Genomic DNA, 25,609 nt, shown 5'->3' on the forward strand with positions numbered 1-25,609 from the left:
GCCAAGTGTGGGGAGATCACCCAGCTTGTGTAGGTTTAACAGCAGCCCAGATCAGGGATTTCTGTTCCCATCTCATGGTTTCAGCCTCTTACAAGTGTGTATTGATGTTAAACTCACATGACCTCCGTTGTCTCAGAGCTGCTTGAAAATGGATCTTTTAAACCTCATTTGGCCTTGTACCATCTTTAGCCAAAAACAGTTTCACAAAGATTAGATCTCCACAAGCTTGATCATTGCAGATAATATAGGCTGGATTCATCTAAAGTTACTGAAGACTCCCTTACACAGATTTGCTCCCTCTTAATTTTCCCCTCAGATTTATTGGTGTATACTTGTAGTTAGACAAAATAAAAGTGAAATACAAAGTTCTACCCCTAGCTTCTAGGATGATTATGGTATCCATAGGTCTACACTGCCACAACCATTGCTAACCAGCCTGTTTCCCAACATAACTTTAGCAAACTATCAAACACCAGGATTTGATCTCTTGCATGTATAAAAATTGAATAACACAATTTTGGCACTAGATACCAAAAAGCACTTTGGTGTTTTTTATAACTATTTTTTAAAATGATAAATGCACTCAACAAACCAAGGGTATAGAAGACACTCAACTGCATCCCAAAACGTCTCTCCCACCTTCACTTTCCATAGCCAGAGTTGAGATATGACAGAAAGCACTGCCATGCAGCTAGATAACTTGTATTTTTATTATTACTTTGTTTCTCTATCATATTGTATGAATGCTTATTGACGATTTCCTACTTTAAAATATTTGAATACTTTGTGAATAGTCCTGTTTTGGCCTGTTTGTTAAGTGGTTTTGTTCCAGTGTGTTGAGTATTTCTGCATTTGCTGTTTAAATCCAAATTCAAAACCATAGCCGGAACAACTGTATCATGACTAAAGACCTGAAAGATGTATCGAAATTTGTTGTATTCATTAGATCATAAAATGTTTACCCTGTTTTTTCCTATTTTGCAATCAGAATGCAACTGCTATGTGATAGAAACGTCACAACAATTCTTTTTGTCAGCTTGACAGAAGAAAATGAACAGAAAACATCAGCGACTGAGAAGAACCAGCTGTACGGCTTCAAGGAAACACAACCTTTGTAGTGAGGGGTTATATAGAGGCCCCTAACAAGACGTCATTTTCTAAGCAGTTTCAAGGTCTGCCATTTTGAGAGTCAATTCCCCATAGAAAGTTCTTCCCGTTAGTGTTTCCCAAATAAGGCGAGTCCAATGAAATCATAGCTGCTGCTCTGATTCACTTTCCCAACATTATTGACACTTGGGAGACTCTGCAGCTGTGAGTAAGGCAAAGGGGGCAAATAAAATGAAGAGGATCGAATAAAGTGTGTTTATGTAGTGTCTGATCTCATAACATCCATTTCATTTGCTAAGTGATTTTGTTTCGACAGGAATTCACAAACGAACTTGGCTTTATTTAATTCACTCTCTACAAGGAATGATGGGTTATATTTAACTTTCTTTGAAACAGTCAGGTCCCAGGAAAGTCAAATTCATTTTAGATTACAGCTGGCAAAAAAATGCAAAGTCTTGTAACTACATTAAATGGCACTTGTGAGGTTTATTTATTTATTTATTTCAGGTACTTATATAGCGCCATCAATTTATGCAGCGCTTTACATATATATATTGTACATTCCCATCAGTCCCTAACCCTCAAGGGGTGTACAATCTATGGTCCCTAACTCACATTCATACATACACATACTAGGGCCAATTTAGACAGGATCCAATTAACCTACCAGCATGTCTTTGGAGTGTGGGAGGAAACTGGAGTACCCGGAGGAAACCCACGCAGGCACAGGGAGAACATGCAAACTCCAGGCAGGAGGTGCCATGGCTGGGATTCGAACCAACGACCCTAGTACTGCCAGGCAGAAGTGCTAACTATTTAGCCACTGTGCTGCCCATTGCATGTGATTCAGTGCCCTGCAGTGCCAAAAACTAAAATAAATTCAAAGCTTCAATACAGAGATGATAGAATGAGTATATATTTAGATCTGTAATAGTTGATTACAAAATATCATAGAGATCCATATTTTTTAAATCTGAACTCTAGGCATGTATAAATGACACAAATGAACGCAGCTTTATATTTATTAGTACATTATTAAGTGTACTTTTTAAAGGCAAATGGTGTTACCCACATGGAAGAAAAATATATTTGAAATATATTTTTAAAATATTCTTCACAAATATATTGACATATTGTTGAAATGCTACAATTTTGGCCATATTCAATATATTTCAAAGTATATTTATATATATATATATATATATATATATATATATATATATATATATATATATATATACGCGGTGGCAAGAAAAAGTATGTGAACCCCTTGGGATTACGTGGAGTTTTGCATGAATTGGGCATAAAATGTGCTCTGAACGTCATCTAAGTCACAACAATAGAAGAACACAGTCTGCTGAACATAATACTACACAAACATTAGATGTTGCCATGGTTTAATTGCACATAACATGTAAACATTCACAGTGCAGGGAGGAAAAAGTATGTGAACCTTTGGACTTAATAAACTGGTTGACCCTCCTTTGGCAGCAATAACCTCAACCAAATGTTTCCTGTAGTTGCAGATCAGACCTGCACAACGATCTGGAGTAATTTTGGACCACTCCTCTTCACAAAACTGTTTCAGTGTAGCAATATTCTTGGGATGTCTGGTGTGAATCGCTCTCTTAAGGTCATGCCACAGCATTTCAATCGTGTTGAGGTCAAGACTCTGACTGGGCCACTCCAGAAGGCGTATTCTGTGCTGTTGCAGCCATTGTTTTGTTGAATTACTTGTATGCTTTGGGTCATTGTCCTGTTGCATCACCCATCCTCTGCGGAGCCTCAGTTGGCGGACAGATGGTCGTACGTTTTCCTGCAAAATGTCTTGATAAACTCTGGAATTCATTTTCCCATCAATGACAACAATCCGTTCAGGCCCTGAGGCAGCAAAGCAGCCCCAAACCATGAGTTTATCAAGACATTTTGCAGGAAAACGTACGACCATCTGTCCGCCAACTGAAGCTCCGCAGAGGATGGGTGATGCAACAGGACAATGACCCAAAGCATACAAGTAATTCAACAAAACAATGGCTGCAACAGCACAGAATACGCCTTCTGGAGTGGCCCAGTCAGAGTCTTGACCTCAACCCGATTGAAATGCTGTGGCATGACCTTAAGAGAGCGATTCACACCAGACATCCCAAGAATATTGCTACACTGAAACAGTTTTGTGAAGAGGAGTGGTCCAAAATTACTCCAGATCGTTGTGCAGGTCTGATCTGCAACTACAGGAAACGTTTGGTTGAGGTTATTGCTGCCAAAGGAGGGTCAACCAGTTTATTAAGTCCAAAGGTTCACATACTTTTTCCTCCCTGCACTGTGAATGTTTACATGTTATGTGCAATTAAACCATGGCAACATCTAATGTTTGTGTAGTATTAGGTTCAGCAGACTGTGTTCTTCTATTGTTGTGACTTAGATGACGTTCAGAGCACATTTTATGCCCAATTCATGCAAAACTCCACGTAATCCCAAGGGGTTCACATACTTTTTCTTGCCACCGCGTATATATATATATATATATATATATATATATATATACAAATAAATATATATATAAATATATATATATATATATATACACACACACTGTATGTTGAAAAATATGCATGTTTAAAATATATTTTTCAGATTTTTTTAACATTTAAAAGAGCAATTTTAACATATATTTTTACATATATTTGTAAATGCATTCCAAAAATGTAGATTTGTATTTTTAAAAGCATACAGTATATTTGAAATATATTTTTAATATATTTTGCAATAAAAATGCATTTCAACGTGCAGTATATATATACATTTATTGAAAAATATTTAGAAATATATTTAATATGGCCAAAATTGTAGCATTTCAAATATATGTCAATATATTTGGGAAGAATATTTTTAAAATATATTTCAAATATATTTTTCTTCCATATGGGTAGCATCTGAATTTGACCCGGTATCAGCCTGTCGCAGTCCCTGGACAGCAGAGCTCTGACTGGGAGAGGCAGCACAAGGAGCCAGTTAGTTGTGCGCAGTGCTAATGTACTAACAAGTGGAACTGTAGAGTGACAGAAATTGAGCTCATCTGGTCTGCTGCTTCTTCTGGCTCTGTCAGGTCACAAGCTGGGGGAGAGACAAGACCTGTAAGTTTTAGGTTAAGTTTACACTAGCTGGAGTGTCATGAGCATTTCTGGAAGCTCCACAAACATCTGTCAAAATTGTGCACATTGCACTGCCAAGTGTTGTTCACATAGTTGCATTAGTGTTGTGCCGCATCAGAACTGACCAACATATGTTGTCTACCAGGCTTTGCCGCATCCCCAAGTGTTTCCATTGATGTCAATGTAAACATGTTGAAAAAGCACTGTCAACGCAATCGCAACGCATATGAGATGTGTTTAGAAAGCATTACTAGCCGAGATGACAATAAAAAAATCCTCACATTAACAAAAAAAAAAACACAACACAGAGTATTGTTATTATCTGGCAAGTGGTTTTTAGTCCTCATGCACACTGGACAATTTTACAGCGGCTGTTTTAGGCTTTTGACGATTTTTTCTATAGCCAGTAAACTCCCTATGTGTTATCCTATGTGTCCAGGGGCGTTTTTTGGCTGGAAAAAACCCCAGGACTAGTGGGTTCCTAGAGGAGTTTTTTAGCTGTAAAACACGGCAAAACGCGGTAAAACATGGCAAGCTGTGGTAAATCACGGCAAACCAGTGTTTTTGGACTGCCTTTATCTGGCCCTTGGGACACCCTTCCATCCACTGATACCAATAATGGGGGACAATTCCTCCCACAGACACCAAAGATGGGGCACCATTGCTCCTACAGGCACCAAATATGGGGCACCATTGCTCCCACAGGCACCAAAGATGGGGCACCATTGCTCCCACAGGCACCAACGATTGAGCACTATTTCCCCAAGAGACACCAGTGATGGAGCACTATTCCTCCCTTGAAGGCCAAAAATGGGGCATTATTCCTCCCACTAAAAGCAAGGATGGGGAATTATTTCTCCCGCTAAATCCAAGGATGGGGCATTGTTTACTTCAACTATTGCTGGGGCTTTTTTTACTCCCACTGGGAACAGTCCAGCCCCCAAAAGCCTAAAGGACAGTAAACTGGCCCTTTGTTTAAAAAGTTTGGAGACCCCTGCTTTAGTAAGAACAGCACACAGTAAAGCAATAACACTTGCTAAGCAGGCAATTAACCCTTTGATTTCCCAAATGTTAACCCCTTCCTACCCATTAGTACAGTGACAGTGCACATTATTAGCACTTAGTCACTGATTGCTAGCATTACTAGTATCAAAAAAAAAAATTCCAGATTATATATACAGTTATTTGAAGATGCTATAATTTTCACACAAACCAATTAATATATACTTATTGGGAAGTTTTTTTTTTACCAAAGACATATAGCAGAATACATTTTGGCCTAAATGTATGGAGATTCTTTTTATTATTTTATTGGATATGTTTTATACCAAAAAGTTAAAAAAATATTGTTTTTTTTTTTTAAATGTTCGGCTTTTTTTTGTTTATAGCGCAAAAAAAAGAAAAAAACCCACTGGTAATCAAATATAACCAAAAGAAATCTCTATTTGTGTGAAAAAAGATACACATTTCATTTGTTGCCAGTTAAAGTAGTGCAGTGCCATATAGCAAAAAAATGGCCAGGTCATGAAGAGGGTAAAATCTTCTGGAGGTCAAGTGGATATTTGCGCAGCCATCTATGAAATGCAAATTTTCAGGAAACAATACAATCAAATGAATTTTGACGCACACAAACCCAGTTTTTGGTAAAATATAAAAGATGATGTGCTTTCAATGGCTGCTATATTTTTTATGATGAAAATATCATGTGACAAGCAATGGGTAACTTAGTGAGCTCCATGACACTACTGCAAAGCAAATTTGCCTACCTAAAAGTTAGCTTTTTGCAATTAATGAGAAACAGAAAAGCAGATTTTCTAGTATAAAAAGCTAAGTGATAACATGATTCTAAAACCCGGTAGAACAATTTGATAAAGTTTAAGAATTTCCTCGAATTGTGGTAAGCTGATGCTTCTCACACTATTTCAGTATAATTAAAAACAGATCAAAGAACTGATTGAGTTCACGACTCAGTTAGAAAACAATTTACATTGCGGAATGACACTATGACAACTAATTTATTCCAGAGCATCTGGGAAGGTCCTTTAGGATAGCAAGTACCCAATAAGAATGGAAGAATAGTGGCTGTATTATTAACAAAAACTTGTACAAAAAAGGGTATGTTATGGATACTATTTAGGTATAAGCGGGGATCATGGGGAAAACACCTGGAAATCATTTAGGAAAACAAATAGCTACCCATACCACTACAAAATAAACTGTATATAAAATAATTATTTTTGTAATATTGGTGCATCTAAAAGATTTACCATTTGTGGCTGCAAATATGACATCATGGTGGTTGATCGAAACCAGGACAGGGTAATTTCGTAATCAATTTAAATAGGAATTTTCCAGTTTGTTGTGATCAAAAGGAAGTCTGTTATTTCTCTTATAGGTAGAATCTGGAAGTTAAATCACCCTTTGGATTCCTATATCTCATAGGAACTCCAGCAGCTAAATCTCAGTGCTACACGTTATGGTTGTGTTCTCCACCAAGTGGTAGTTGTAGATGTTTCTCTTTACCTTGGACTGTTTTCACTCTTCCTGTTGTATTCTTAATTATTTAAAATAAAATCAAAATGTTAGAGAGGTTACAGCTGTAGTGTAAAAGCTTGGTAACAATCCAGCCACCAAAGTCCCACACCAAAAGTCATTGAAAAATAAATTTAAATGTTTTGGTGGACAGACCCTTAAATATGGGTCTTTGCCCATGGAGGCTTCGATATCTGGTATGGCTAGAATATTGCTGGCTGGAATAGCCTGGTTGGGGGGGGGGGGGGTTCTTTAGTAAGGTTTATGTTACAGTTATATATTGGTTCTGGTATTTCATTTTGTTTTATTGTAATCTTTAAGTGTTTGTTTACATACGTAAACCTCAATAAAAAGAATTTTATAAACAAAATATGGGTCTTTAAAGGAATTTGTCAGGATGGCCGTTAAATGTTACAGCTGTGGCTCCCATCATCCATCCATGCAGATGTGCTCTGAAACACATCTGCCCTAAAATTGGCACCAGTTCCAGAAATAGGGCAATAACAGCCATCAGCTCTCGGAAGGAAATGAAAGCAGAAAATTGAACAATGCAAAGACTCCATAGTATGCTAATTTACAATGTAACTTTAATAAACAAAATTGTCTAATGCAGGGGTGTCAAACTGGCAGCCCTCCAGCTGTTGTGAAGCTACAAGTCCCATCATGCCCGTGCCTTTGGGAGACATGCTTGTAACTGTCAATCTTGCAATGCCTCATGGGACTTGTAGTTTGGCAACAGCTGGAGGGCCGCCAGTTTGACACCTGTGGTCTAATGTATTCATAAATTAAAAGCCCTGGAGCTCATATTGTAACTTTAATAAAAATGTCAAATGCACTATACAATTAAAACGTCCTAGGGGCAAGGAAAACCAAACACACATACACCAGAGAAGGCAGTCCCTTCAGGCCTCTACATCCTGGCTATGGACAGTGGAATGAAAATATCCCTGGGAGGAAAGGACTCTGAGACAGTATGGAAACTGGAAACCAAAGTACATTAGCGACTCCTCAGCAGGATTTACCCCTTTGCTAATGTGAGTCATCAGAACTGCATTTCGGGAAAGCAACCAACCTCCTTCCTCTGCTTGATCCAAAGGACTACCTCCTATCTGTTTATGTATCAGTCAACCATTTACAGATTGGGTGGTGTGATTGGTTGGCTGATAAATAGGCAGAATTTAGTCATACAGATCAGGTTGAAAAAGGGGATTTGCGGCTTCCCAAAACATATTCCACTGACGATAGCTGAAGGGGTAGAGCCTGCTAATGAGCCAGTCACATAATATTAGTTTCGTCTTTTCACACCGTCTTACCGTCCTGTCCTCCCAATGGTGTCTTGCTACCTCTGTCCATAGCCAAGGCAGCAAGTAGAGGTGTGAAGGGACTGTGTCAGGAATCAAGGAATGACCAGAAAGGTGTGGACTGACACAGGGAAACGCAGGTCTTAGGTACAATACAATACAGGTTATTATTAGCCACCCAGATATATATATGTATAAACGCACAGTGAACAAACTAACCTTCCACTAATCTTAGGAGGTGCAGGAACACAGGCGTAGTCAGGGCTGGAGAGGTGGAATGGTCAGGCCGGCCGTAGGGTTCTGTAACGACTGCCTGGTGGTACCTCTAGCGGTCCTCAGGGCAGGATTTCCCAGGGCGCGGAGTCTAAGCCCCAGTCTGCCTTTTCACCAGAGCCCCTGATGGTGGGGATGGACTTGGCGCAGGACTGAGACCAGGTCGCGGCCCCTGAGTACACCTGCTAGTGGTAGGGGGATCCGCCAGAGGTATGTGCAGGTACGGCTGGATCCGTGCAGGATGGATGGATGGCAGAGTAGTTAGCGTGGTCAGACAAGCCGGGTCGGTAACGGTGGAGGCAGATCAGTACAGAGCAGCAGGCAAAGAGTAAATGGGTCACAAGCCAAGGTACAGCAACAGGAGGTCAAACAGCATAGGAGTAGGCAGAAGAATAGTCAGGGATGAGCCAGTAGTCAGAACAGGAGACGGTCAACAGAGATCAGGATCAAGCCGGGTCAGCAACGAAGCAGGAACACAGGATACAGGTACAGAGGCTCATGGGAAAACATACACCAAGGCCCAGAGCACAGACCTGGTCATGCCTTATATACACCTTTCTGTAATCAGCCCCAGGTTTGGCTGATTGTGAGCTTCTGGCTGCTAAGAGCACCCGCTGGTCAGCTCTGGTACTGCAGCCCACACGGCAGCTGAGTTCCACCACCAGTGCTGAGAGCACCCGCTGGTCAGCTCTGGTACTGCAGCCCACACGGCAGGCGAGTCCCACCACCAGTGCTGAGAGCACCCGCTGGTCAGCTCTGGTACTGCAGCCCACACGGCAGGGGAGTCCCACCACCAGTGCTGAGTCCATTCCTGACAGACTGTCTTCTCTGGTGTATGCGTGTTTGGCTTCTTTACTCCCATGATTTTTTAATTTTGTGAGGGTATTCCACATTTTTTATTAAAACTACATTATAATGACTACACTATAGAGTTTCTTTGCGTTGTTCCCTTTTCAGTTTTCATTTAGTTATCCTTGGAGCCTCCACTCCTCACCCTTTGGTACTGGCTGCACACTCTCCATCTTTACAGGTGAAACTCGAAAAATTAGAATATCGTGCAAAAGTTCATTTATTTCAGTAATGCAACTTAAAAGGTGAAACTAATATATGAGATAGACTCATTACATGCAAAGCAAGATAGTTCAAGCTGTGATTTGTCATAATTGTGATGATTATGGCTTACAGCTCATGAACACCCCAAATCCACAATCTCAGAAAATGAGAATATTACATGCAATCAATAAAACAAGGATTGTACATAAAACAATATCGGACCTCTGAAAAGTATAAGCATGCGTATGTACTCAGTACTTGGTTTGGGCCCCTTTTGCAGCAATTACTGCCTCAATGCAGCGTGGCATGGAAGCTATCAGCCTGCGGCACTGTTGAGGTGTTATGGAAGACCAGGATGCTTCAATAGCGGCCTTCAGCTCTTCTGCATTGTTCGGTCTCATGTCTCTCATCTTTCTCTTGGCAATGCCCCATAGATTCTCTATGGGGTTCAGGTCAGGCGAGTTTGCTGGCCAATCAAGCACAGTAATCCCACGGTCATTGAACCAGGTTTTGGTGCTTTTGGCAGTGTGGGCAGGTGCCAAGTCCTGCTGGAAAATGAAGTCAGCATCCCCATAAAGCTCGTCTGCAGAAGGAAGCATGAAGTGCTCCAAAATCTCCTGGTAGACGGCTGCGTTGACCTTGGACTTAATGAAGCACAGTGGACCAACACCAGCAGATGACATGGCTCCCCAAATCAACACAGACTGTGGAAACTTCACACTGGACTTCAAGCATCTTGCAGTGTGTGCCTCTCCATTCTTCCTCCATACTCTGGGTCCTTGGTTTCCAAATGAGATGCAAAAGTTGCTCTCATCAGAAAAGAGGTCTTTGGACTACTGAGGAACAGACCAGGTCTGTTTTCTTTAGCCCAGGTAAGACGCTTCTGACGTTGTTTGTTGTTCAGGAGCAGCTTGACAAGAGGAATACGACATTTGAAGCCCATGTCCAGGATCCGTCTGTGTGTGGTGGCTCTTGATGCACTGACTGCAGCCTCAGTCCACTCCTTGTGAAAGTCCCCAACACTTTTGAATGGTCTTTTCCTGACAATCCAGGCTGCGGTCATCCCTGCTGCTTGTGCACCTTTTTCTTCCACACTTTTCCCTTCCACATAACTTTCTATTAATGTGCTTTGATACAGCACTTTGGGCACATCCAACTTCTTTTGTAATTACCTTTTGAGGCTTTCCCTCCTTATGGAGGGTGTCAATGATGGTTTTCTGCACAACTGTCAGGTCAGCGGTCTTTCCCATGATTGTGATTCCTACTGAACCAGACTGAGAGACCATGTAAAGGCTCAGGAACCCTTTGCAGGTGTTATGGCTTAATTAGCTGGTTAGAGTGGGACACTTTGAGCCGAGAATATTGCACCTTTTCACAATATTCTAATTTTCTGAGATTATGGAGTTGGGGTTTTCATGAGCTGTAAGCCATAATCATCACAATTATGACAAATCACGGTTTGAACTATCTTGCTTTGCATGTAATGAGTCTATCTCATATATTAGTTTCACCTTTTAAGTTGCATTACTGAAATAAATGAATTTTGCATGATATTCTAATTTTTCGAGTTTCACCTGTACATTGCTGTAGTAGATCAATGTCTATTTAATCAGGACTACTTCTGCCTTACAGTTCATTATCATTATTTTTCTATACATATTTTTTATTCATTAATTTATGTTGCCCAAGTAAATTAACCTAAGTACCTAAAAAAAGTTTTTTTTATATAATGATCTGGAAAAGCACTTCGGCTATAACAGGTTACTAATTCCTTTTAAAAGTGATCTCCTTTAGATCTATCATCAACTATTTAGCACAAAAGCCTGTCTGATTTTTTTTAATCAGTAAAGTTGATTAAATTTTTCATATCAGAAATACAGATTCAACAGGAATTGACATTTAGAGCAGCTTTAGATTTGACCTCATATTACAATTGTATGGTAAATGGAGATTGTATAAGTCTTTAGAAGAGCTTTACATTATTATTTTTAAAGGTATAATATATATTTGTATCTGTCTAAATGGAATATATTTCTTTACCTCTAAAGCCAGTCTTTGGTTCTCCACTGCTATATACTATGGAGCATATGCTGTATCTTGAGCCACATCTTCTGAGTCTCCAGTAGCAGGACCACTCTACCCATAAATACTTTAGTTTTTATGGGTTACTGATAATTATTACACAGCAGTTTCTTTTATCTCTCAGATAAAAATTAACATGGTTATTGCAAAGCCAAAAAGACAGTGGTGCCAACAATGATGGAATTTCCATAATGCAGAATAAACAAATGGCTGGGAACTTTATCTACAAGAAAACAATATCTTTACTTTGGCCCCAAGAACGGACGTAGGTCAACACACAATACTAAAGGGCAATTTCACTTTTGGACTTTCAGAGATATATAAAAAAAAGCTAATAGTCTTTCAAACCACTAAAATATCTGTTTCCATTGGTGTTGGCCTTTATCTGAGGAGTCACTACCCAATTTTCTAAAATATGTTTGCTGCCTATGCACCTCCCCCACCTCATTGACAGAAACAGAAGACTGTAAGTTGTGGCCTATGGGTTCTAGTAAACCCAAGGAAAAGAAGTATCCAATGTAGGCATTTCCACTTTGGCTACTATACAATATTACTAATAAGCAGGGACCGATGTGAATTTGTAGTGTAATAATAATTACACTACATTTAAAAAAAAAAGTTATTGTGCCAGTATAGTGTAAATGGAGGTTGTTTGTTGAACATGTATGTATTGTATGTATGTATTGCTGCTGTCTCAACAAACCATTAGATTTTAAATATTCACATTTTTTAAACATTCTGTCACAGCAGAAGAAACTGCAAAATAACTGAAGTCAATGCTCCTTAAGTCTTGAAGCAGAACAAAGTACACATAGACTACATATGGCTGACACTGAGCAGTCAATGCACCTTGCAGACAACTGAAAGTTCTGCCACTTTAATATTTTAAGCATTAGCAAAGGTCTGAACCATACTCTTCTTGGAAGTGGCCTTCCTAGAATCTCTTTGTACTTTTGTACTCTGCCAGAATAACATTTAGTTGACAGAAGGTGAGGGGGAAAAACTAGTGATATTGGATAGCTTTACTCTTGAACCTGGAAACCAAAAGCACAAATTTAACAAGCAGACAATAGCTCCAGCAGAGCTGAGAACTGGGCATACACTATATTACTGTATATTAGTTATCATCTCACCCCAGGCCAACGCCATCATTTAAAGGTTGATGTAAGCTAATAAAAAGGTATTTGATCCAACATTAGTTTATGGGAAAAAATCTGCAATAAATTCACAATAGCTAAAATATGGATACCGTATAGGTCATTGTTAGCTAAATCTAGCCAGACAATGTTGATCAGAATCCTAACTAAAAACATACTGTTTGCTAAAGGCCTATAGGTTTGATTTACTAAAGGTACACTAAGCTAAGGGAAAATTGCCTTGTAAAGTGAACAGACTATTTATTATTATTTATTACAGGTACTTATATAGCACCATCAATTTACGTAGCGCTTTACACATATATATATATTGTACATTCACATCAGTCCCTAACCCTCAGGGGTGTACAATCTAAAGTCCCTAACTCACATTCATACATACACATACTAGGGACAATTTAGACAGGAGCCAATTAACCTACCGTATTTTCCGGTGTATAAGACGACTTTTTGACCCTTGAAAATCTTCTCAAAATTTGGGGGTCGTCTTATACGCCGGAATACATCAGGGCTGCACTTTTTAGGGGGGCGGCGCGGTGCCGCCGCCGTCCCCCCCTTCCGACGGAAGGGACACTAAGTACAGGGGTGGGCAGAGGGCTGCTGTCTCCTACCTGGCTCCCACGACGATCCAGTCCAGGAAGCGCTGCTCCTTCAGTCACTCCGGCCACTCCCTCACTCCTGCCACTCAGCTCTGCCTCTTCACCGGTGATTGGCCGCCAGAACTGTAGCTCAGGAAAGGAACACAGGCGGCCAATCACAGGCGAGGAGGCGGAGCCGAGCGGACCCGCGAAAATCGAGTGAGGGAGAAGCCGGTAAGTGTGCAGTGCAGAGGTGCTGCTGAAACCACATATGCTGGCTGCAGCAGTACCATACTGAAACAGGAGTCAGCAAGTGTCATTGGTGTCAGTGGGAGGAATAGTGCCCCATCATTGGTTTCACTGATACTAATGATGGGGCATTATTCCTCCCACTGACACCAATGATGGGGCACTATTCCTCCCACTGACACCAATGATGGGGGACTATTCCTCCCACTGACACCAACGATGGGGCACTATTCTTCCCCCCACTGACACCAACGATGAGGTACTATTCCTCCCACTGACACCAACGATGGGGCACTATTCCTCTCCCCACTAACGGGGTACTATTCCTCCCACTGACACCAATGTTGGGACACTATTCCTCCCACTGACACCAATGATGGGGCGCTATTCCTCCCACTGACACCAATGATGGGGCGCTATTCCTCCCACTGACACCAATGATGGGGTGCTATTCCTCCCACTGACACCAATGATGGGGCACGATTCATTGCTCTGACACCAATGATGGGGCACAATTCCTCCCACTGACACCAATGATGGGGCACTATTCCTCCCACTGACACCAATGATGGGGGACTATTCCTCCCACTGACACCAACGATGGGGCACTATTCTTCCCCCCACTGACACCAACGATGAGGTACTATTCCTCCCACTGACACCAACGATGGGGCACTATTCCTCTCCCCACTAACGGGGTACTATTCCTCCCACTGACACCAATGTTGGGACACTATTCCTCCCACTGACACCAATGATGGGGCGCTATTCCTCCCACTGACACCAATGATGGGGCACAATTCCTCCCACTGACACCAATGATGGGGCGCTATTTCTCCCACGGACACCAATGATGGGGTGCTATTCCTCCCACTGACACCAATGATGGGGCATGATTCGTTGCTCTGACACCAATGATGAGGCACGATTCCTCCCACTGACACCAATGATGGGGCGCTATTCCTCCCACGGACACCAATGATGGGGTGCTATTCCTCCCACTGACACCAATGATGGAGAACGATTCTTCGCTCTGACACCAATGATGGGGTACGATTCCTCGCTCTGACACCAATGATGGGGCACTATTCCTCCCACTGACACCAATGATGGGGCACTATTCCTCCCACTGACACCAATGATGGGGCACTATTCCTCACACACTGACACTAATGATGGGGCACTATCATTGGTGTCAATGGGAGGAATAGTGCCTCATCATTGGTGTCAGTGGGAGGAATAGTGCCCCATCATTGGTATCAGGGGGAGGAATAGTGCCCCATCATTGGTGTCAGAGCGAGGAATCGTGCCCCATCATTGGAATACCATACCATACTGAAATCAAATCTGATGTTTTTTCATTTTTATTTGGTGTGTGTTGGAAGAGGGGTAGTCTTATACGGCGAGTATAGCCCAAACCCTATATTTTAACAGGAGAAGTAGGGGGTCGTCTTATACGCCCAGTTGTCTTATACGCTGGAAAATACGGCACCAGTATGTCTTTGGAGTGTGGGAGGAAACCAGAGTATCCGGAGGAAACACACGCAGGCACAGGGAGAACATGCAAACTCCAGGCAGGTGGTGCCGTTGTTGGGATTTGAACCAACGACCCTAGTACTACCACACGGAAGTGCTAACTATTTAGTCACTGTGCTTATTTATTTATTTATCTATTCAAGGTACTTATATAGCACCATCAACATGTTTTAACCTGTTAGCAAGTACAAAAAATAAAATGTAAATTTTATAGCTTGTTCACACTAATACACTATCATTGTGTTATTTTTCTTTTGTCCACTGCACAACTCGAAAGTTCAGAGCTGAGAGATGTTGCTATTTGTGCAACCAGCCAGATCCTATGCAGTGTAACCTGGCTTCACACTTCTGTGGTGTAGTATATCACATGTGATTTGCACAGGAACCGCACCGCAGTTTTGTATGGCTCAAATCGCATCGCATCCACACCAAAAAGGTGCAGGACCCTTTTTTGGCCCACACTAGAATCGGATCGTATAGATATTGACACCCAATGTGATCCGATTCTGTACATCGCACCACATTTTGCGAACCGATTTTGGGGTGTTGTCCGCACCGCATCAGTGTGAACGCAGGCTAAATGAGGAGGCCTGATGCAGGTTAACAGAAGGTTCTGGCTGCCTGTTTCTCTATGATGTTCAAGTTCTCTAGGGATGGAAGGAAATGCTGTGGCTTGTTGTTCCACAGCATCTGGAAAGCTACACACTGCTTTCTAGCACTACCTTTCCTTATCTTCAAAAAAAGTCTAGCAATTAGTGGAACAATGATATGGTAGCTAGACAAAAATGGATCATATGCACAACAGAGTTGAGCACGTTTAAATGACATCTTGTTCTGACAATACAGGATTTCGCATCTGCTGGCACCTTGTATTCTGCGACCTGTATTCAATTTTCAGTCTACAAATAGATCAAGGTATTTTGCTGTAAACACATGAGCGTCCAAGCTTACTAGAGCCAGCAGACATCAGGAAACCACTTATCTGTTTTCAGCATGAAGTGGGATTGAGTTTGGTCCAAGTCAAAAGGTCAGGGAGAGTGCTAACTTTTGCAAGGATCAGAGTGATAACATTTGATTTGCTTTGTTTAAAACGGCATGTCCCAAAAGTACGATTGTGTTCCTGCTTTGGTTGTTTATCGTCTTGTTTTGCACTGTTGCCACCCATCAATTTCTTGGGTTTCCGGGACAATTCAGCAGTCTTTGGCAGAGTATTGTATTACGAGGAAAGGGAAGAGGTTGGGGGTTTACGGTGCTTAATGAATGCTGCTATACAGCAGAAAAAGAATATGCTGATCAGCGCAGGAAGAGGGTATGCTGGACATGAGCATCTTATAACAAATGACTATTCTTGTTAACACAAGTCCTTTTTGAAAAGGTGTATTGTTGAGCAGGAAATGGGACAGAGCAGGATTCAGTAGTAACAGACATATGAACACAAAAGAACAGCGGGCTAATATTAATTATGTCCCAAGTTTGATCATTTTAGAAAGTAAACAAAAAAAAAACCAAAAAAAAAAAAATATATATATATACAGTTGTGTTCAAAATAATAGCAGTGTGTTGAAAAAAGTGAATAAAGCTCAAAATCCTTCTAATAGCTTTTATTTCCATACACACAAATGCATTGGGAATACTACACATTCTATTCCAAATCAAAACATGAAGAAAAATATATCAAATTTGTATTGTTCCTCTAAAATAAATGAAGAAAAGTGAATATTAGACTGTTCAAAAAAATTGCAGTGTTTGTATTCTTCTTTACAAACTCAAACATTCACTATATAAACTGAAAAATGTTTGAAGATTTTGCTTTCCTTTGAATCACTTAATTAATATTTAGTTGTATAAGCACTGTTTCTGAGAACTGCTGTACATCTGTGTTGCATGGAGACAACCAACTTCTGGCACCTGTGAACAGGTATTCCAGCCCAGGATGATTGGACTACATTCCACAGTTCTTCTCTATTTCTTGGTTTTTCCACAGAAACTGCATTTTTTATGTCACCCCACAAGTTTTCTATTGGATTAAGATCCGGGGATTGGGCTGGCCACTCCATAACGTCAATCTTGTTGGTCTGGAACCAAGATGTTGCACGTTTACTGGTGTGTTTGGGGTCGTTGTCTTGTTGGAACACCCATTTCAAGGGCATTTCCTCTTCAGCATAAGACAGCATGACCTCTTCAAGTATTCTGATGTATTCAAACTGATCCATGATCCCTGGTATGCGATAAATAGGCCCAACACCGTAGTATGAGAAACATCCCCATATCATGATGCTTGCGCAACCATGCTTCACTGTCTTCACAGTGTACTGTGGCTTGAATTCAGTGTTTGGGGGTCGTCTGACAAACTGTCTCCGGCCACTAGACCCAAAAAGAACAATCTTACTTTCATCAGTCCACAAAATGTTGCGCCATTTCTCTTTAGGCCAGTCAATGTGCTCTTTGGCAAATTGTAACCTCTTCAGCACGTCTTTTTTTCAACAGTGGGACTTTGCGGGGGCTTCTTGTAGATAGCTTGGCTTCACATAGGCGTCTTCTAATTGTAACAGTAGTCACAGGGAACTTTACACCTTCTTTGATCTTCCTGGAGTTGATTGTTGGCTGAGTTCTTGCCATTGTCTATTCTTCTATCCATTCGAATGGTAGTTTTTCGCTTTCTTCCATGTCTTTCAGGTTTTGGTTGCCATTTTAAAGCATTTGCGATCATTTTAGCTGAGCAGTCTATCATTTTCTGCACTTCTTTATATGTTTTCCCCTCTCCAATCAACTTTTTAATCAAGGTACGCTGTTCTTCTGAACAATGTCTGGAACGACCCATTTTCCTCAGAATTTCAGAGAGAAATGCACTGTAACCAGCATGTGCAACATTTGCTTCCTTCCTTCCTTAAATAAGGGCAATAATTGCCACCTGTTTTTCAAAGAATGAATGACTTCACTAATAGAACTCCACACTGCTAATATTCAATTACACAGAATCAGCAGCATGCATGTCATGACTGTTGGGTCTGTTGGATTTCTATTACTCTACTACACCTGCTAGTAAATTATTTGCCATGTAGAAATATCATTTCTACCAAAAACAGTGATTGATCAGGTTAGTGATGTCTGACTGCTAATATTTTGAACACAACTGTATATATATATAATTTATTTATTACAGGTACTTACAGTTATATAGTACCATTGATTTATGCAGCACTTTAGATATATATAGCACATTCACATCAGTCCCTGCTCTCAAGGAGCTTACAATCTAAGATCACTAACTTACATTCATACACATACTAGGGCAAATTTAGGCAGAAGCCAATTAACTTATGAGCAGGAGGAAACCCACACAGGCACAGGAAGAACATGCAAACTCTATGCAGGTAGTACAGTGGTTGAGATATATATTGATACACTGTATATATATATTTATTTTTAGCAGAAAATCAGAGCAGGGTGGGGTGGAAAGTTAGGTGGGGAGGTGTGGTGTGTCCATTGAGATAAGAAGCTTATACTTTGTAGAGCCCCTGTATGTATTGTATTTTTATAAGTGCATGAAAAAGCAATATTGTTAGTTTTGGTTAGAGTAGCAAAAGTTTAGAACAGAGGTGTCAAACTGGCGGCTCTCCAGCTGTTGTGAAACTACAAGTCCCATCATGCCTCTGCCTTTGGGAGTTATGCTTGTAACTGTCAATCTTGCAATGCCTCATGGGACTTGTTACATAGTTACATAGTTAGTCTGGCTGAAAAAAGACAAATGTCCATCCAGTTCAACCATACTTATAGTTTGGCAACAGCTGGGCTGCCAGTTTGACACCTGTGGTAGAGCGTCTACCAATTTTGATTGCTATTGGTGTCCCTGCTGGGAAGATTTACCCCTCTAGAAAACACATGTAATGCATTAGAAAAGAACTTTCAGCTCTCCTTTTTTGACATTTGTGACACTCGAAAACATGACAGTCCCATTGCATATGCATAGAAAGTTAGTATTTTGGTAAAAGGGGGTTGAGTCTTGGACCTAAGATGGGATTCTGACCTTCATTTTCTCTATCCTTACCCTTTCTTTGGAACTGGTGGACTATACTACAATCTTATCTTTATTGTGTGACCTTTTAAAAAAACTTTTAGGTGAATTTCCATATCAGAATTGTGCATGTTCTCTTGATATTGTGCTTGCTCTATCTCAGACATAAAGATAATAAAAAAGGAGGTTAGATCATTCTCTATCCAAATTACTATAAACTCCTTCATTCCTCTTTATTTCCTCCTTTTCACCCTCTTCTATTTTATGGCCAATGTGTCCAATTCTGTATCTCTTATTCCAGTGTCACCGAGCTCAGGTAAGGAGTGGAACTGCTTATTGGGTCAACCATGCCTTATTCTACAACAGAAAATAGTTTGTCTACAATCATATCTTTATTGTGTGACCTTTTGAAAAAACTTTTATGTGGATTTCCATATCGGAATTGTGAATGTTCTGTTGATATTGTACTTGCGCCATCTCATACATAAAGGTAATAAAAAAAAGGGATTGAATCACTCTCTATCCAAATTCAGCACTTCTAATATCTCTCATGAACAAAATACTAGAAAGCAGCATGAATTGTTTGCCTCACACAGTATAGAAGAAACAAATCTATCTGTGCCTAAGAGATCTCTCTCCTTAGCGGTTTTAAAATAGATTGTGTGTAGCATGATCTTGACGGCTAGCAAACGCAAATCTTGAAGATGTCACCTTTGTGAAGGTTGTACAAATACGGATCTTTGCCTTGGCACTCACTGGTAGTGCATATTACCATGATTTATGTCCCTAGCAGAGTTTTCTGCGCTGTTAATGACAATCAAGATTTAAAAGACGTTGAGTCGAGTAGTCAACAGTCTGTGGCAGTCATAATAAGATTCCATGCTGCCCTCCCTTAGTGAAACTTGTTTAAATGAGCAATTATGCTGTACTGTGAAAATGCTGCGGTCAGCAAAAGAAGCAGAGACAAAAATGCGATCCCCATATGATATAACTTAACTATGCATCACAAGGGTGAAAGAATTTGAACTTAAATATTTGTTTATAGCAATCATGGCATGCAGCCTGGAGAATAAACGATAATTTGCAACACATTCACTTAAATTGTGGCCTGTACAAGAACGCAGTACAGTTAAAGAGAAATTACTCCCATAAAAAGAATTCTCTTATGCTGGCCATACATTATACAATTTTCCTGAGATATTTGCATTATATTTACCAAAAACCATATAATATGAGGTCAAACCTAAACAACACTTTCAATTGTATCTAATTAGGTAGGCCCTTGCACTACATAGTGGAAGGTAAATCTAAAGGAAATTGGGCAGAAATTGGTCAAAAAACTGTAAGAAAATTGTATAGTGTATGGTCAGCCTTACTGGCGACATTATCTGTATGTTCTGTAATTGTACCTGTTTACAATATTGCATAATTTTATTTTATAGCACTGCAAATAGTATTCTGCAATTCTGAACAATAGAAGATATGTTTGATCAGGCTCTTGAGCTGACTGCTGCAGTTAGCATATCATCACTGCTTTATATTTTATCTTTATCATTTAAACTTGATGATCTTTAGAGGCATAATTAACACTAATGGTGCCTAAACCACAGAAGCACTTTGAACCTTTTTCTTTAATGTCAAGCTACAATATATGCTGTGCATGCAGAGGTGGGGTACCTGGTTTGAATCCTATTCAGGACACTATCTGCAATGAGACTGTATGTTCTCTCTGTGTTTGCAAAACTAACATACTAAGCTTATTCTGCCAAAAGGGAACATACCAAAGGAAAAATAAAGAACCTGTGATAGGTTAAGTATTTAAAGAAGTTTAAATATTCTGTCCATTTTTTCTATCCCCATCTTACCTTTTCCCACACTTCCTATTACTACTCCAATTGGGATGTTCGCTCTTCTGCTCAGTGGGTCACTGAGTGGGTCACTGAGCAGAAGAGCGAACATAGTAGTAATAGGAAGTGTGGGCATCATTCCCTTCTCCAGTATGGCGGCATATGCTGTGGAGCTTTATGGAGGAGGGCTATAAATGGGACTGTCCTGCTTGACATCTGGATCCCTTATGATTAAGTCGATAACGAAACGCATCAAGGGGAAGTGACGTCAACGCGCACACGGGAACCGGAAGTTGACCGGCGGCCATCTTGGATGAGGGAAACGACCATCTGATTTCCCCTGGGCACTTTCTGGATGACAGTAAAACTACTTTTGAGTATTTAAAGCGTTTTTTAAGCTGATAAAATGTGAGCATCCTAATTAAAAGTTGATTTTAAGATTGATTCTGGTGGTATCACACTAGTGTGTCCCTTATATATTCATATTTATATGAAACATGCTTGATGGGGATATATGGAGTCTCAAGGCTTTTGGACCCTAATGTTATTATGAAGGCAGACTAAACTGGGTAAAGATCCATAGGAGGACTGTCTCCCACCTATCTTTTGGAAAGATATAAAAAAGCATCTGTTTTTCTGAATATTGGTAAGGGTATGCATTCCTTACTGCACTTAGAAGTGTCACAGTGCTGGCTGGAATAGAGCACTGAAGAGTGATTCACATTCACAGTGGTTTTTTATTGTTTTGGATTCACAGTTTTTTTCACTTTGTTCACTTTTTCACTGATGTGATTATCACCATTATTTATTTAGTTTAAAAAAAAGATAATGCACTATGTGAATATTTTCTTTTCTTTGAGGTATATTATCGGAGGAATTTATTGAAAGGTTTTTGAACACAAGAAGAACTTGATTTAAATTTTGGACTTATAGGGTTTGGACTGCACATAATTTTTTGAGGATTTATTGTATAGCATCTTCTGTTTATTTATGTGCAAGCTGCTTTTATTTTGTTTTAGTATATTATATTTTATTTTCTGAGTGGTTCAATATCTGAGCGCAAGTGCTGTGTTATAAAATCCAGTTTTCTCTTTTGGGATCTTACAGTGGGTGTCTGATGACACACTGCCAGGTCCATCCTTTGCCATTTTTATACTGAATAAATTATATCCATCAAGGGCCAAGTAGACCTGGAGAAGCGTCACCAGGGGCCAGTTGCAAGAACCTGGAAGAGACAGCCTCTGTGTGTCCTGCTCCTGCTGCCTCCTTTGATACCCTGATGATCGGTGCCCAGCAGTGCCACCCACAAGTTCCGCCCACCTGTGCCCAGCAGTGTGCCCACTAGCTCCGCCCACCTGTGCCCAGCAGATCACCCACCTGTGCCCAGCAGTGCACCCACCTGTGCCACTCTGCAGTGTCACACACCTGTGCCCAGAAGTGCCACCCACCTGTGCCCACCAGTGCCACCCACCTGTGCCCACCCACCTGTGCCCACCAGTGCTGCCCACCAGTGCTACCCACCAGTGCAGCCCAGCAGTGCTGCCAGTCAGTGCCACCAGTCAGTGCCCAGCGGTTGTGCCAGTCAGTGCCGCCAGTCAGTGCCCAGCAGTGATGCCAGTCAGTGCCGTCTATCAGTACCCATCATCAGTGTCACCTATCAGTGCCGCCTATCAGTGCTGCATATTAGTGCTGCCTATCAGTGCCGCCTATCCGTGCCACCTCATTAGTACTGCCTATCAGTGCCCTTTAGTGCTGCCTATCAGTGCCCATCAGTGCTGCCTATCAGTGCCCATCAGTGCTGCCTTTCAGTGCCCATCAGTGCTGCCTCATCAACGCACATCAGTGAAGGAGAAAAATTACCTGTTTGAAAAATTTTATAATAGAAACAAAGAAACTTTTTTTTTTTCAAATTTTTTGCATTTTTTTTATTTATAGCGCAAAAAGTAAAGCGCCCAGTGGCGATTAAATACCACCAAAAGAAATCTCTATTTGTGAGAAAAAAATGATCAAAATTTCATATGGGTACAATGTTGCATGACCGTGCAATTGTCAATCAAAGTGCAGCAGCGCTGAAAATTGGCCTGGTAAATAAGGGGGTATAAGTGCCCGGTAGGCAAGTGGTTAAATAAAATACTACACTATAAGCACCTTTCTGGCTCCTGTGGCTGAACTAATTCCCCCCAGGACCACCAGGCACCCACCCTGACGGATGGACGGATGACCTCGTAGCTGTCAGCATATCGCTGCACCCCCACATGTGCAATGTATTATTTCCTTTTACAAGCTTTCGCACAGTTACTCTTCATGGATAACTTCACGTGCCAATCATAGGCATTTCTTCAGCTAATATCTTTGCACAAGAGACGTTTTAAATTCACAAATGCTCTAATGAACTTTTATTGCATTTAATGTCATCTTGAACTAGTTATATTAATATTGCACTTTCAGTACTTTACTCACATATGCGTTTAAGTCACATGCGTTTATGGAATTTATGACATGCATTTTTAGCGCTGCACTAATATTTTTTAAAAAGAGAAAATTTTTCAAATCAGCAAAGATGGGAGGGATTCATTGGGGAAACATTTATCCTAGAAGTGAAGGTCAACTTTAAGTTCTATGTCTGTATACTTTACAAGTATGAATACCTTGTGAATGCCGTATACAGTGTATATATACAAGTATAGCCATAGAAAAGGATGCAGAATATGAAGTGGCAGTCCAGAGAAACAAAAAATTAAACAAACACAAAACATTAAAGATTGGATTATTTATTACCAGAGGGAGGTGAGTTGCAGCAGGGAAATGTTTATTTTAGGAGTAAAGGCCTGCTTTCATATCTTGTCAATTCAGTGTTTTTATGCTATACAAGGTAATGCAGATACAATATACAATTATACGAGATATATACATTTATATATATATATATATATATATATATATATATATATATATATATATATATATACACACACACCTATATATATATATATATATATACACCTATATATATATATATATATATATATATATATATATATAGTATACACTCATCGGACACTTAATAGGTACACTTTGCTAGTGTCAAGAAAATATCCCCCACACCATTACACCACTGCCACTAGCCTGAACTGTCAATACAAGGCAGGATGGATCCATGCTTTCATGATGTTTACGCCAAATTCTGACCCTACCATCTGAATGTCGTAGCAACCAGTCTGCCCATTCTCCTCAGACCTCTGACATCAACAAAGCATTTTTGTTTAGACAACTGCCGCTTACTGGATATTTTAGCTTTTTTGGACCATACTCTATAAACCCTAAAGATGGTTGTGTGTGAAAATCCCAGCAGATCAGCAGTTTTTTAAATACTCAGACCAGCTTGTCTTGCACCAACAACCCTTGGACTTTCAAAGTCTGATTCTGATGCTTTATTTGAACTTCAGCAAGTTGTCTTCACCACGTCTAGATGCCTAAATGCTGCCATGTGATTGACTGATTAGCAATTTGTATTACCAAGCAATTGAACAGGTGTACCTAATAAAGTGGCCGGTGAGTGTATATTTATATATACAGTGTATATATATATATATATATATATATATATATATATATATATATGACATTTTATACTAAATAACTTGCGCACTTGTATGATTTCATGCATGATTTCTATGGTAAAATATTTCTACTCTTCTCATTTTAATAGCTAAAATGTGAGTTATCTTGTGAGTTGTGGTTCAGAGTACTAAAGTCCATAATCCTAAAAAAAACCAAAAATGTATGTTTGTGTCGAGTAATTAGGCAACCTGCTGCTGGTTCAGCTGCAAAAGACTATAGGTCATACTACGCGGTGCATCAAAAGGCTACAGGTTTGTTACTTCTGCTGTTGTGCCATACGTACTTCCATGACTTGAGTACAAAGGGAAAGAAACATGTGAGTGGCCCTTTAACTTGGTTTCAGCTGTCCTGTGTGAAGAATTTTTGTGTAAACACTGCAGGATGTTCTATCAGTGACAGGATCGCCGGCATTGATAGTAATGGCAGCCTAAAACAATAGGCTAAGGTATAATATTGTGCTTCCAGGAAACATTGCTGAACAGATTATACTGTAAATCATACATACCTCTTTTTCACTTTGACAGGGGTCTTCCTCTACACATTTCAGATTTATGATATGGACCTCTTGGGGATAACTTATTGTTCCTTTGCTTGCACAGCCAGATAAAACAGTGTAGCTTTCCAGCAAGGCTTGGACGGGGTGAGATTCAGTAACAGGTGACAGCCAACATAGAGCTTCGGGGATAGGACCTAAAGACATAAAGAGGAAGCATTAAGTACAATGTTCTTACTGTAAGTACCATCAATGCAGTATAATACCTCTATCCATGATTTGATTGCAGATTGCAGCCTTCAAGAGTTCTGCAATGAGTGAGCACCACTAAAATGACACTGTCTGCTGTTCCTTAAAGAGACACTACCACCAACTTTAAAAATTGCAAGTAAATGCAATAAAAATGCAAGTATTGTAAATGCCTACTTGCAGTGTTTTTCCATTCTATAAAGTTTTTTTTTTTATGCACGTGCAATATGCCTTTGTAATTCTACAGCTCCAGGAAAAGTTGATTCCCTAGTACAGGCCCCTCCCTCCTTACAGATCACAGGCCTCCTCTCCTTTGGAAGTGTGTAATTGCTGTCTGTGCTGGTCCAGCTACTCCACCCCTTTC

The 25,609-nt window shown here is 40.3% G+C and overlaps 1 protein-coding gene across 4 annotated transcripts in view; it reads right to left on the reverse strand.

Annotated features, from left to right (window-relative positions):
* The window catches only part of TGFBR3 (transforming growth factor beta receptor 3), a 326,559-nt gene that overhangs the window by 178,489 nt on the left and 122,461 nt on the right, over window positions 1-25,609 (reverse strand). For all 4 annotated transcript variants that reach the window (XM_089668928.1, XM_089668931.1, XM_089668930.1 and 1 more), the window contains one exon: window positions 25,009-25,193. In XM_089668928.1, the coding sequence (XP_089525054.1) occupies window positions 25,009-25,193 (185 nt within the window). The remainder of the gene's footprint in view (window positions 1-25,008; window positions 25,194-25,609) is intronic.

This window comes from Staurois parvus, unplaced genomic scaffold (assembly GCF_062004578.1).
Source record: "Staurois parvus isolate SC_StPar_1 unplaced genomic scaffold, SC_StPar_1.0 ptg000066l, whole genome shotgun sequence".
NCBI lineage: Eukaryota > Metazoa > Chordata > Amphibia > Anura > Ranidae > Staurois > Staurois parvus.